The sequence below is a fragment of the Lepisosteus platostomus genome, chromosome 9, assembly GCF_059453375.1.
Source record: "Lepisosteus platostomus isolate fLepPlt1 chromosome 9, fLepPlt1.hap1, whole genome shotgun sequence".
Lineage (NCBI taxonomy): Eukaryota > Metazoa > Chordata > Actinopteri > Semionotiformes > Lepisosteidae > Lepisosteus > Lepisosteus platostomus.
The window spans coordinates 2,860,001-2,873,797 of record NC_142619.1 but is presented as its reverse complement, the minus strand read 5'-3'; the positions used below and the strand labels follow the sequence as shown (position 1 = coordinate 2,873,797).

At 50.8% G+C, this 13,797-nt stretch overlaps 1 protein-coding gene across 1 annotated transcript in view; it reads left to right on the top strand.

Moving 5' to 3' along the window:
* The first annotated feature begins 7,082 nt into the window (after positions 1–7,082).
* The window catches only part of ppp1r12c (protein phosphatase 1, regulatory subunit 12C), a 27,833-nt gene continuing 21,118 nt past the window's right edge, over positions 7,083–13,797 (top strand). The window contains exons 1-6 of the mRNA XM_088646464.1: positions 7,083–7,482; positions 10,468–10,651; positions 11,401–11,531; positions 11,660–11,778; positions 12,494–12,653; positions 13,437–13,581. Of these exons, the coding sequence (XP_088502590.1) occupies positions 7,232–7,482; positions 10,468–10,651; positions 11,401–11,531; positions 11,660–11,778; positions 12,494–12,653; positions 13,437–13,581 (990 nt within the window). The 5' untranslated portion in view covers positions 7,083–7,231. The remainder of the gene's footprint in view (positions 7,483–10,467; positions 10,652–11,400; positions 11,532–11,659; positions 11,779–12,493; positions 12,654–13,436; positions 13,582–13,797) is intronic.

The following is a 13,797-nucleotide window of genomic DNA, read 5'->3' as shown; positions in this document are numbered from 1 at the left end:
AGGCTCACTGTCTGTTCCTCAGGCTGGGACAGGAGATCCCACACTGTATTATTATTATTGAGAGACAGGCTCACTGTTCCTCAGGCTGGGACAGGAGATCACAGTACACTACAGCCCCTTACAGAGCATTATAATTGAAACAGCACTGAACTAGACCAGGAAAAGGCCATAATCATGATTGTAGACATGATTACAGACAAAGACATCCCCTATCTCGTTCAATAACACCACACTCCTCAGCCGAGCCACCACAGCGCCTGACCTGCACAGTGTGAAGACGTCATCTCTAACCAGCTGCACAGACATGGGCTCAAGTTTCCTCTCAGGGTTCGCCCACTCGTGCAGATTGGACCAGAACCCTTGTGAGTTCTGAGAAAAACCATCTGGTTTAGAGAAACTCTCCAAAACAATGACCACGTCAGCCCAGAGGAAAAACAGCACTCCAGTGTAGTGGCAGAGTTTTCCTGTGACTACAGTGGACTCCTGTCTGGGCAGAGAGGCTGATCTGAATGTGACGCAATGAGATTATCTGCACACACTGCACAGCACAGACTTCACCTGTACACTACAGCCCCTTACAGAGCAGCTACTGTAGAACACACACACCTCGTCATACAGAGACACACTGCACAGCACAGACTTCACCTGTACACTACAGCCCCTTACAGAGCAGCTACTGTAGAACACACACACCTCGTCATACAGAGACACACTGCACAGCACAGACTTCACCTGTACACTACAGCCCCTTACAGTACAGCTACTGTAGAACACACACACCTCGTCATACAGAGACACACTGCACAGCACAGACTTCACCTGTACACTACAGCCCCTTACAGTACAGCTACTGTAGAACACACACACCTCGTCATACAGAGACACACTGCACAGCACAGACTTCACCAGTACACTACAGCCCCTTACAGAGCAGCTACTGTAGAACACACACACCTCGTCATACAGAGACACACTGCACAGCACAGACTTCACCTGTACACTACAGCCCCTTACAGAGCAGCTACTGTAGAACACACACACCTCGTCATACAGAGACACACTGCACAGCACAGACTTCACCTGTACACTACAGCCCCTTACAGAGCAGCTACTGTAGAACACACACACCTCGTCATACAGAGACACACTGCACAGCACAGACTTCACCTGTACACTACAGCCCCTTACAGTACAGCTACTGTAGAACACACACACCTCGTCATACAGAGACACACTGCACAGCACAGACTTCACCTGTACACTACAGCCCCTTACAGTACAGCTACTGTAGAACACACACACCTCGTCATACAGAGACACACTGCACAGCACAGACTTCACCTGTACACTACAGCCCCTTACAGAGCAGCTACTGTAGAACACACACACCTCGTCATACAGAGACACACTGCACAGCACAGACTTCACCTGTACACTACAGCCCCTTACAGTACAGCTACTGTAGAACACACACACCTCGTCATACAGAGACACACTGCACAGCACAGACTTCACCAGTACACTACAGCCCCTTACAGAGCAGCTACTGTAGAACACACACACCTCGTCATACAGAGACACACTGCACAGCACAGACTTCACCTGTACACTACAGCCCCTTACAGTACAGCTCCTGTAGAACACACACACCTCGTCATACAGAGACACACTGCACAGCACAGACTTCACCTGTACACTACAGCCCCTTACAGTACAGCTACTGTACATACATAGACACACTGCACAGCACAGACTTCACCAGTACTGTCCAGACACTCAGTATAGGTACATGTAGCACACTGCACACACACTGTAGAACACACACACCTTATACAGTACAGTACACACTGCAAAGCACAGACTTCACCAGTACTGTCCAGACACTCAGTATACAGTAGGTACATGTAGCACAATGCACACACACACTGTAGAACACACACACCTTGTAACACAGAGACACACTGCACAGTACAGACACCACCAGTATTGTCCAGACACTCAGTATAGGTACATGTAGCACACTGCACACACACACACTGTAGAACACACACACCTTATACAGTACAGTACACACTGCACAGCACAGAAACCACCAGTATTGTCCAGATACTCAGTACAGCACACTGCAGACCCAGAACAGTGTAGAACAGACAGCTCTAGTAATAGAGACACACTGCACAGTACAGACACTCAGTGCAGGCTCACGCAGTACAATGCAGACGCAGTCTAGACGCACAGAGGAAACACACACACAGTGCAGTGCAGTACCTGAGTCTCCTGACTTAGCCCCAGTCCATGATGAGGCAGAAGGGCTGTAGGCCTCAGACATGCTGGGAGAAAACAGATTTATTAACCCCCGTTCCAGAACTAAACAGCTCTCGCAACAAAACATGCGATACGACTGTGATCACAACTGCCCGAAAACTACAGAAATGCTAAATGCTGTTTGGAAATGTGGTGTTGCCTGTGCCTCATGTTGTGTCCTGGAGGACTGCAGAAGGTTTGCTTTTAATGCTCTTACTTTGGGGTGTTAATTTTCTGTATTTTAATGCAGAAACTAGAACACCTGGAGAAAACACACACGGCCATAGGCACTATATACAAAAGGTGTCAGAACTGAACCAGCAGAGCTCATCAGCACAACAGTGTGCACAGCGTTACACCAGGTCATGGACTACCTGTACCTAGCAGCCAGCTCCTAGGACATAACTGGAGGACCCAGCCTGTAGGGACACACTGACCCTGCAGGACCAGGACTGGACACCCCTGTCCTAGAGCCAGGACCCTGCCTGGAGGCTCTGATTGGCTCATGAAGGAGTGAAGACCTGCAGACACACTGACTGACCCTGCAGGACCAGGACTGGACACCCCTGTCCTAGAGCCAGGACCCTGCCTGGAGGCTCTCATTGGCTCATGAAGGAGTCAAGACCAGCAGACACACTGACTGACCCTGCAGGACCAGGACTGGACACCCATGTCCTAGAGCCAGGACCCTGCCTGGAGGCTCTGATTGGCTTATGAAGGAGTCAAGACCTGTAGAGACACTGACTGACCCTGCAGGACCAGGACTGGACACCCCTGTCCTAGAGCCAGGACCCTGCCTGGAGGCTCTCATTGGCTCATGAAGGAGTCAAGACCAGCAGACACACTGACTGACCCTGCAGGACCAGGACTGGACACCCCTGTCCTAGAGCCAGGACCCTGCCTGGAGGCTCTGATTGGCTCATGAAGGAGTCAAGACCTGTAGAGACACTGACTGACCCTGCAGGACCAGGACTGGACACCCCTGTCCTGGAGCCAGGACCCTGCCTGGAGGCTCTGATTGGCTCATGAAGGAGTGAAGACACACAGACGCACTGACTGACCCTGCAGGACCAGGACTGGACACCCCTGTCCTAGAGCCAGAACCCTGCCTGGAGACTCTGATTGGCTCATGAAGGAGTGAAGACCTGCAGACACACTGACTGACCCTGCAGGACCAGGACTGGACACCCCTGTCCTAGAGCCAGGACCCTGCCTGGAGGCTCTGATTGGCTCATGAAGGAGTGCAGACCTGCAGACACACTGACTGACCCTGCAGGACCAGGACTGGACACCCCTGTCCTAGAGCCAGGACCCTGCCTGGAGGCTCTCATTGGCTCATGAAGGAGTCAAGACCAGCAGACACACTGACTGACCCTGCAGGACCAGGACTGGACACCCATGTCCTAGAGCCAGGACCCTGCCTGGAGGCTCTGATTGGCTTATGAAGGAGTCAAGACCTGTAGAGACACTGACTGACCCTGCAGGACCAGGACTGGACACCCCTGTCCTAGAGCCAGGACCCTGCCTGGAGGCTCTCATTGGCTCATGAAGGAGTCAAGACCAGCAGACACACTGACTGACCCTGCAGGACCAGGACTGGACACCCCTGTCCTAGAGCCAGGACCCTGCCTGGAGGCTCTGATTGGCTCATGAAGGAGTCAAGACCTGTAGAGACACTGACTGACCCTGCAGGACCAGGACTGGACACCCCTGTCCTGGAGCCAGGACCCTGCCTGGAGGCTCTGATTGGCTCATGAAGGAGTCAAGACCTGCGGACACACTGACTGACCCTGCAGGACCAGGACTGGACCTGAAGGAGTCAGATGAGACCTGAAGGACTCATGAAGGAGTCAAGACCTCCAGACAAGTCCTAGATACTTCTGTCAGTGGATGCATGTCTATGGGTGTATGGATCTGTATGAGAAGACGCATGACCGAAATGAACTTGAATATTTTTTGAGACAGCCCCGAGATCCTGTCTGTGCATTTACTGCATTTATCCCAGAAGAGATATCTGTTAAGAGTCTTCAACAAACAAACAATAAAATAAAATAAAACAAGCTCAAGGCTGTTGCTTGGTAGACCAGGCCGATGACTACATTTGCTTGAGAGGTTAAAAACACAGGCGCTAATCTGACACGTCGTCGAAACAGCGTATAAACCCCCACTTCTTCACTCAGTTATTTATTAAATCACAGCTTTCACACGAGCAGGTCATTGACATACAGACAGCCCTAACGCGCTGGGCGATGTGTAAAAGACCGCAACGCCAAAACAACAAGCTTTATTATTATTATTATTATTATTATTATTATTATTATCGGTGGCGTTTCGATAGTGGAAAAAAAAAGATATCGTGAAGATCAGACATGTGATAAGCAAGTCCGGTTCACTACAGTTAAGATTGATCAACACAGAGTTATCAGCATCAATGATATCAAAGCTATGTCCGCCATATTATTATTAATAATTATTATTATTATGTCGATATATCTGATGTGTAGTGAAGTTCAAGAAGACACTTCACACTACATATTTGTACGAAAACACACACCCTTTGTACATTTTACAATACGCACACTTTACCTTGGGTGGGGGGGGAAGAAAAGGTAATAAAAGTTTTTTTTAAAATTAAAATTACCTTTCCGCTCACTCACGCAATACGAGCCCTCTAACAGTCGTGACGCACTTTCAATTCAGCGCTCCCGCCAAAATCCCCCCCCACCGTTGACCGGCGGGACCTTTAACCAATGACCGTAGAGCACAGCGGGAAAGAGGCGGGACCCACTGTCATATTTGGGAATGGGCGGGGTCCTGCGGGCCCGAGTTCGCAACAGCGCGACCCCTTCGGTTGCCCGGGTGCCGGCGCGGAAGTTTGCGGCGCCCTCTCTGAGTGACGCATCTCTCGTCCTATCGGCGTCGTGCCCCCCCATGGGATGGGCGGGTCCTTCGTGACGTTTCATAAGCCGATTGGCGAGAAGGCGGGCCGGTAGGCGGGTTCCTTCCTCCCTCCGCGTCCAATGACGGTGATCAACTTTATTTCATATGGCGCCTTTCAAAGTAGCAACAACAACAGTGGAAAAAAAAACAACAGCAACAGAAGCATCATGAAAATACACACAATGAGAGGAGACAGTAGATGGCGGTAGTGAATAGAGCAGGCACAGAGGAGCAGATAACACAGAGGAAAGGTTTGAGTCTGGAGTTGAAGGAGCTCAACTTGAACTTGAACTTGAATTTATTGCCATATGTAACCGGTACTGGTACAATGGAATTCTTTCTCACAGAAAGTCTCTCGATTGTAAAACAAGTGTAAAAAACAAAAAAAAACAAAACAAAGTGCAAACAGTGCATCAAGACAATGTACAAACAAACAATAGACAATGTGCAAGTAAACATCCAGACAGTTTGAATGTAAACAATACAGACGTGTAAACAATGACTGGAGACGTACAATAAATAAATTACAATGAGGTAGATGGTGATGGTGTAGGTGTGTTCCGAGGGGGATGGCTAAATGTGTTCGCCAGTCTCACTGCTTGTGGATAGAAGCTATTGAAGAATCTAGTGGTAAGTGTCCGTATGCTCTTATATCTCTTGCCTGAGGGCAGTGGGGTGAAGAGCTCATGCCCGGGGTGGTGACTGTCCTCTGTGATGGCCAGAATTCTACCACGGCAGCGGTCCTCATAGAGCTGTTTAATCTCGGTGAGACCGTAGCCGATGATCTTCTGGGCCATATTGACCATTCTCTGCAGTGCCTTTCTTTCTCGCGAAGAGGTGTTGCCATACCACACGGTGATCCCGTTGGTGAGGACGCTCTCGATAGTGCAGCGGTAGAAGTTCACCAACACATGTATTGGCATCCCCCATCGCTTGAGGCACCTCAAGAAATAAAGGCGCTGCTGAGCCTTCTTCATGATAGAGTCAGTGTTCACAGTCCAGGTTAGATCTTTAGAGATGTGAATTCCCAAAAACCTAAAGCTCGTGACTGTTTCCACTTCCGTTCCATCAATACTGAGTGGGCTGTGAGTGTGTGGCCTGTGTCTCCGAAAGTCCACTATTAGCTCTTTCGTTTTCTTTATGTTCAAGTCCAGGTTATTGCTATGACACCACCTAAGCAGCTGTACAACTTCATCCCTGTAAGTGGACTCGTCATCATCGCTGATCAGTTCTATTATAGTGGTGTCATCGGCAAACTTAATGATGCGGTTGTTGCTGTGTCTTGCTGTGCAGTCGTGAGTGAATAGGGAGTACAACCTTGGACTCAGACAGCAGCCTTGTGGGGTTCCAGTGCTCAGGGTGAGTGGTGTTGATGTTTTATTGCCTATCCGCACCACCTGTGGTCTCTCGATAAGAAAGTCCAGCAGCCAGTTGCAGACAGAGTTGCACAGACCTAATCCCCTGAGCTTTGTCACGCCTATGAAGGAGATAATCGAGCTGTCCGTATCCATATCCGTATCCGTATGTGTGGAGTCTGCGTGTTCTCTCCACGTCCAGATAGGTTTCCTGCAGTCCAGAGACGTGCAGCCCACATCCGTGGTCGTCTTTAACCTCTCCTCTCTACTGCGGGTGTGAGGTCTCCGGTGTCTCCTGTCCAGGCTCTGTCCCGCTCTCCTGTACTGGAATATGGCAAATGACTTGATCGGTGGACACGGAAACGAGCAGGCCAGCACCGCTTTAAGAAAAGTAGAACTACAAATGGAAGAGCGAAAGATGGCCGCCGCGAGTCTAAACTACATTTCCCGGCATGCTGCTTCCTACGGCCAGCGAGTCAGCGATCAGGGCGGAAAAAGGAAACGAGGGGAGAGAGTGAGAGAGAGGGGAGGAGGGTGTGTCCCCCGTTTTTTTTCCCTTCCCTGACAGATAGAGGGAATAATCCAGGAAGAAAAATAAAAACAGGCCGTGGGGGAGAAAGGGGGGGAGAGGAATGGCAGACGCGGCCAAAGCCAAGCGGCGGGAGCAGCTGAAGCGCTGGGCCGGGTCGAGCACGGATCGGGAGCCGATCGTGCCGCGGCGGAGGCGGCGCGGGGGCTCAGGCGAGGCCGGGGATCCGCAGGCCGCCGGGCCCGGGGCTCCCGTGGACGGCCCGGCGGGGAAAGAGAGCGGAAAGGCGGCGGCCGGGGAGAGAGAGACCCCGGGGGAGACCCGCAGAGCCGGCAACGGCGCCAAGAAACGGACGTGAGTTGGATCATGTCGGCAGGAATGGTAGTGTCTTCCGTGTACAGGTCTTGAGCTGCATCAGGGATGTACAGAGAGGAGAGGAGACAGGAAATAATGTATATCCTTCAGTGTTACTGTCCTGGAGTGTCCAGTGTGTCTGTATGAACCCCTCTCTCTCTCAGTGCAGTGTTCATGTACTGGAGTGTCCAGTCAGTGTGTCTGTATTAACCCCCCTCTCTCTCAGTGTAGTGTTAATGTACTGGAGTGTCCAGTCAGTGTGTCTGTATGAACCCCTCTCTCTCTCTCAGTGCAGTGTTAATGTACTGGAGTGTCCAGTCAGTGTGTCTGTATTAACCCCTCTCTCTCTCTCAGTGCAGTGTTAATGTACTGGAGTGTCCAGTCAGTGTGTCTGTATTAACCCCTCTCTCTCTCAGTGCAGTGTTAATGTACTGGAGTGTCCAGTCAGTGTGTGTGTATGAACCCCTCTCTCTCTCTCAGTGCAGTGTTACTGTACTGGAGTGTCCAGTCAGTGTGTCTGTATGAACCCCTCTCTCTCTCAGTGCAGTGTTAATGTACTGGAGTGTCCAGTCAGTGTGTCTGTATGAACCCCTCTCTCTCTCTCTCAGTGCAGTGTTAATGTACTGGAGTGTTCAGTCAGTGTGTCTGTATGAACCCCTCTCTCTCTCTCAGTGCAGTGTTAATGTACTGGAGTGTCCAGTCAGTGTGTCTGTATTAACCCCTCTCTCTCTCTCAGTGCAGTGTTAATGTACTGGAGTGTCCAGTCAGTGTGTCTGTATGAACCCCTCTCTCTCTCAGTGCAGTGTTAATGTACTGGAGTGTCCAGTCAGTGTGTCTGTATGAACCCCTCTCTCTCTCAGTGCAGTGTTAATGTACTGGAGTGCCCAGTCAGTGTGTGTGTATGAACCCCTCTCTCTCTCAGTGCAGTGTTCATGTACTGGAGTGTCCAGTCAGTGTGTCTGTATGAACCCCTCTCTCTCTCAGTGCAGTGTTAATGTACTGGAGTGTCCAGTCAGTGTGTCTGTATTAACCCCTCTCTCTCTCAGTGCAGTGTTAATGTACTGGAGTGTCCAGTCAGTGTGTCTGTATGAACCCCTCTCTCTCTCAGTGCAGTGTTAATGTACTGGAGTGTCCAGTCAGTGTGTCTGTATGAACCCCTCTCTCTCTCAGTGCAGTGTTCATGTACTGGAGTGTCCAGTCAGTGTGTCTGTATGAACCCCTCTCTCTCTCAGTGCAGTGTTAATGTACTGGAGTGTCCAGTCAGTGTGTCTGTATGAACCCCTCTCTCTCTCAGTGCAGTGTTAATGTACTGGAGTGTCCAGTCAGTGTGTCTGTATGAACCCCTCTCTCTCTCTCAGTGCAGTGTTAATGTACTGGAGTGTCCAGTCAGTGTGTCTGTATTAACCCCTCTCTCTCTCTCAGTGCAGTGTTAATGTACTGGAGTGTCCAGTCAGTGTGTCTGTATTAACCCCTCTCTCTCTCAGTGCAGTGTTAATGTACTGGAGTGTCCAGTCAGTGTGTGTGTATGAACCCCTCTCTCTCTCTCAGTGCAGTGTTACTGTACTGGAGTGTCCAGTCAGTGTGTCTGTATGAACCCCTCTCTCTCTCAGTGCAGTGTTAATGTACTGGAGTGTCCAGTCAGTGTGTCTGTATGAACCCCTCTCTCTCTCTCTCAGTGCAGTGTTAATGTACTGGAGTGTTCAGTCAGTGTGTCTGTATGAACCCCTCTCTCTCTCTCAGTGCAGTGTTAATGTACTGGAGTGTCCAGTCAGTGTGTCTGTATTAACCCCTCTCTCTCTCTCAGTGCAGTGTTAATGTACTGGAGTGTCCAGTCAGTGTGTCTGTATGAACCCCTCTCTCTCTCAGTGCAGTGTTAATGTACTGGAGTGTCCAGTCAGTGTGTCTGTATGAACCCCTCTCTCTCTCAGTGCAGTGTTAATGTACTGGAGTGCCCAGTCAGTGTGTGTGTATGAACCCCTCTCTCTCTCAGTGCAGTGTTCATGTACTGGAGTGTCCAGTCAGTGTGTCTGTATGAACCCCTCTCTCTCTCAGTGCAGTGTTAATGTACTGGAGTGTCCAGTCAGTGTGTCTGTATTAACCCCTCTCTCTCTCAGTGCAGTGTTAATGTACTGGAGTGTCCAGTCAGTGTGTCTGTATGAACCCCTCTCTCTCTCAGTGCAGTGTTAATGTACTGGAGTGTCCAGTCAGTGTGTCTGTATGAACCCCTCTCTCTCTCAGTGCAGTGTTCATGTACTGGAGTGTCCAGTCAGTGTGTCTGTATGAACCCCTCTCTCTCTCAGTGCAGTGTTAATGTACTGGAGTGTCCAGTCAGTGTGTCTGTATGAACCCCTCTCTCTCTCAGTGCAGTGTTAATGTACTGGAGTGTCCAGTCAGTGTGTCTGTATGAACCCCCCTCTCTCTCTCAGTGCAGTGTTAATGTACTGGAGTGTCCAGTCAGTGTGTGTGTATTAACCCCTCTCTCTCTCAGTGCAGTGTTAATGTACTGGAGTGTCCAGTCAGTGTGTCTGTATTAACCCCTCTCTCTCTCAGTGCAGTGTTAATGTACTGGAGTGTCCAGTCAGTGTGTCTGTATTAACCCCTCTCTCTCTCAGTGCAGTGTTAATGTACTGGAGTGTCCAGTCAGTGTGTCTGTATGAACCCCTCTCTCTCTCTCAGTGCAGTGTTAATGTACTGGAGTGTCCAGTCAGTGTGTCTGTATGAACCCCTCTCTCTCTCAGTGCAGTGTTAATGTACTGGAGTGTCCAGTCAGTGTGTCTGTATGAACCCCTCTCTCTCTCAGTGCAGTGTTAATGTACTGGAGTGTCCAGTCAGTGTGTGTGTATTAACCCCTCTCTCTCAGTGCAGTGTTAATGTACTGGAGTGTCCAGTCAGTGTGTCTGTATGAACCCCTCTCTCTCTCAGTGCAGTGTTCATGTACTGGAGTGTCCAGTGTGTGTGTATGAACCCCTCTCTCTCTGTTGTCAGCGTGCGGTTTGAGAGAGGGGCAGAGTTCGTCGCCGCCTGTGCCTCTGGAGATGTGGAGGAGGCGGAGGACATGCTGAGGGAGGAGACGAGCAGAATTAAAGGGACTGGTGGCGACGGTGGAGGATCGAGACAAGGAGCCCTGGTCAACAGTGCCAATGCAGACGGCATCACAGCTCTCCACCAGGTGAGGACTCCACTTCCTGCTTGTTCCTCGTGAACTACAACTCCCATCATCCCCAGCTGTTCCGCCTTCAGCAAGAGAGTGCCAAAAGCTGCAGTTTCTCTTCTGGGGTGTCAAGCTTACATTTCAGTTGGCCTAGTCTCAGCTAGTTTTCCTTCTAGCCAAAGGCAGCAGTCACATAATCAACCTAAATGGTGATGGCTGAATTAAAAAAAAATGTCTTATTGATGTACTGGACGTTACTTCATGGTATTTTTGGTCAGTGACTCGTACCGAAGTGCTGAAGTCATCAAAGGCTCAGTGACTTAGCAGAGCAACTCAGAGCCAAGTTGCGAGTATTATTATTAGAGGTGTAAAATCTGGTCCTGACCAAATTCCCCCCCTGGCCTTTACCCCTCATGGCCTCCTAATAACCCCCCTCTCTGAACTGGCTCCATCCCTCTGCTCTCCTCCCCACTGAGAGCTGGTGTGTGTGAGAGGACTGGAGCATCATCCAGGTGGGGCTGCACACTGGTGGGGGTAGTGGGATTCCCCCTGACCTGGGAAGAGCTCGGAGTGGAGGGTCCAGACAGGGGCTGTATTAGTGGAAGGATTATTATTATTATTATTATTAAGACACTCTGCCAGGTTGTGAAGGAAGGGCTGCACTTACAGGGGTTGTCCAGCAGGGGGCGGGGCGGCTGAAAGGCAGATGGCCCGGCGCGGCCCTCCTCCTCACCCCCCCCCCCCCTCCCTGTTTCCGCCCCTCCCAGGCCTGCATCGACGACAGCATGGACATGGTGGCCTTCCTGCTGGCGCGCGGGGCCGACGCCAACCAGGCGGACAACGAGGGCTGGACGCCGCTGCACGTCGCCGCCTCCTGTGGCCACCTGGAGATCGCGGAGTGAGCGAACGGCGGCCCCCCCCCCAGCAAACAGTACACGTGGGCGCCCGCGGGCGAGTCGTGCGCCCCGACGCCCCGCGCCGTAACGCCCTGCGCGTCTCTCCCCTCTCTCTCTCTCTCCCCTCCAGCTACCTCCTCCAGCACGGCGCCTCTCTTTCGGCCGTGAACTGCGACGGCGACGTCCCCCTCGACATCGCCGAGGATGAGGCGACGGAGACGCTGCTGAGGGAGCACACGCAGCGACAGGGTACCCCCCTCGTACACTTCCCCCGTGTAGCAGGCGCAGGCGTTCAGTGTGACTCACTGCAGGATAGTCCCTGTGACTGTTGTAGTATTAATCTGAGTGAGGTGTGTCTCTAGGGTCTATATTAGGGTCTGTATTAATCTGTGTGTGTGTGAGGTGTGTCTCTAGGGTCTATATTAGGGTCTGTATTAATCTGTGTGTGTGTGAGGTGTGTCTCTAGGGTCTGTATTAGGGTCTGTATTAATCTCTGTGTGTGTGAGGTGTGTCTCTAGGGTCTATATTAGGGTCTGTATTAATCTCTGTGTGTGAGGTGTGTCTCTAGGGTCTGTATTAATGTCTGTATTAATCTGAGTGAGGTGTGTCTCTAGGGTCTATATTAGGGTCTGTATCGATCTGAGTGAGGTGTGTCTCTAGGGTCTATATTAGGGTCTGTATCGATCTGAGTGAGGTGTGTCTCTAGGGTCTATATTAGGGTCTGTATTAATCTCTGTGTGTGTGTGAGGTGTGTCTCTAGGGTCTATATTGGGGTCCGTATTGATCTGAGTGAGGTGTGTCTCTAGGATCTATATTAGGGTCTGTATCGATCTGAGTGAGGTGTGTCTCTAGGGTCTATATTAGGGTCTGTATTGATCTGAGTGAGGTGTGTCTCTAGGGTCTATATTAGGGTCTGTATTCATCTCTGTGTGTGAGGTGTGTATTAATCTCTTACATCTCTCAGGTATTGATCTGGAGGCAGTGAAGAGGCAAGAAGAGGAGCAGATGTTAAGAGACGCTCAGCACTGGTTGACTGAGGGCTTACCGACTGATCTCCGACACCCCAAAACTGGGGCCACTCCACTGCATGTAGCTGCTGCCAAGGGTTACCTGGAGGTCATGAGGTTAGACTGTCTCCCTATGTTTTTCTCAAGCAGTGCATTCAGTCATTGTGTCTGTATCACCCCCCCTCTCTCTCAGTGCAGTGTTAATGTACTGGAGTGTCCAGTCAGTGTGTGTGTATTAACCCCTCTCTCTCTCAGTGCAGTGTTAATGTACTGGAGTGTCCAGTCAGTGTGTCTGTATCACCCCCCCTCTCTCTCAGTGCAGTGTTAATGTACTGGAGTGTCCAGTCAGTGTGTCTGTATGAACCCCCTCTCTCTCTCAGTGCAGTGTTCATGTACTGGAGTGTCCAGTCAGTGTGTTTTTATTAACCCCTCTCTCTCTCAGTGCAGTGTTAAAGTACTGGAGTGTCCAGTCAGTGTGTGTGTATGAACCCCTCTCTCTGTCTGTATGAACCCCTCTCTCTCTCAGTGCAGTGTTAATGTACTGGAGTGTCCAGTCAGTGTGTCTGTATTAACCCCTCTCTCTCTCAGTGCAGTGTTAATGTACTGGAGTGTCCAGTCAGTGTGTCTGTATGAACCCCTCTCTCTCTCAGTGCAGTGTTAATGTACTGGAGTGTCCAGTCAGTGTGTCTGTATGAATCCCTCTCTCTCTCAGTGCAGTGTTAATGTACTGGAGTGTCCAGTCAGTGTGTCTGTATGAACCCCTCTCTCTCTCAGTGCAGTGTTAATGTACTGGAGTGTCCAGTCAGTGTGTCTGTATGAACCCCTCTCTCTCTCAGTGCAGTGTTAATGTACTGGAGTGTCCAGTCAGTGTGTCTGTATTAACCTCTCTCTCTGTCTCAGGGTGCTGCTTCAGTGTGGTCTCCGTGTGTCAGCAGTAGACAATGATGGCTGGACTCCTCTCCACGCTGCCTCTCACTGGGGCCAGAGGGAGGCCTGCAGACTGCTGGCAGAGAGGCTGTGCGACATGGAGGCCAGGAGCAACTCGGTGAGCGAGCGAGAGGGAGGGAGGGTTGGATCTGTGTGTGAAGGTCAGTGTAGTGCTGGGAAACAGACAAGCGATGCAGTGGGATCTTCGTGGCCGTGCAGTCATTGAGCTCCTGAGTCACGTCATTGCAGGCCAGTTCCATCTGTCCTTTCTCTAATGGTTTCATTCAGCTCGGGTTCGAGGGAGAGCCGAGCCTGTCCCAGCATGCAACGGGCA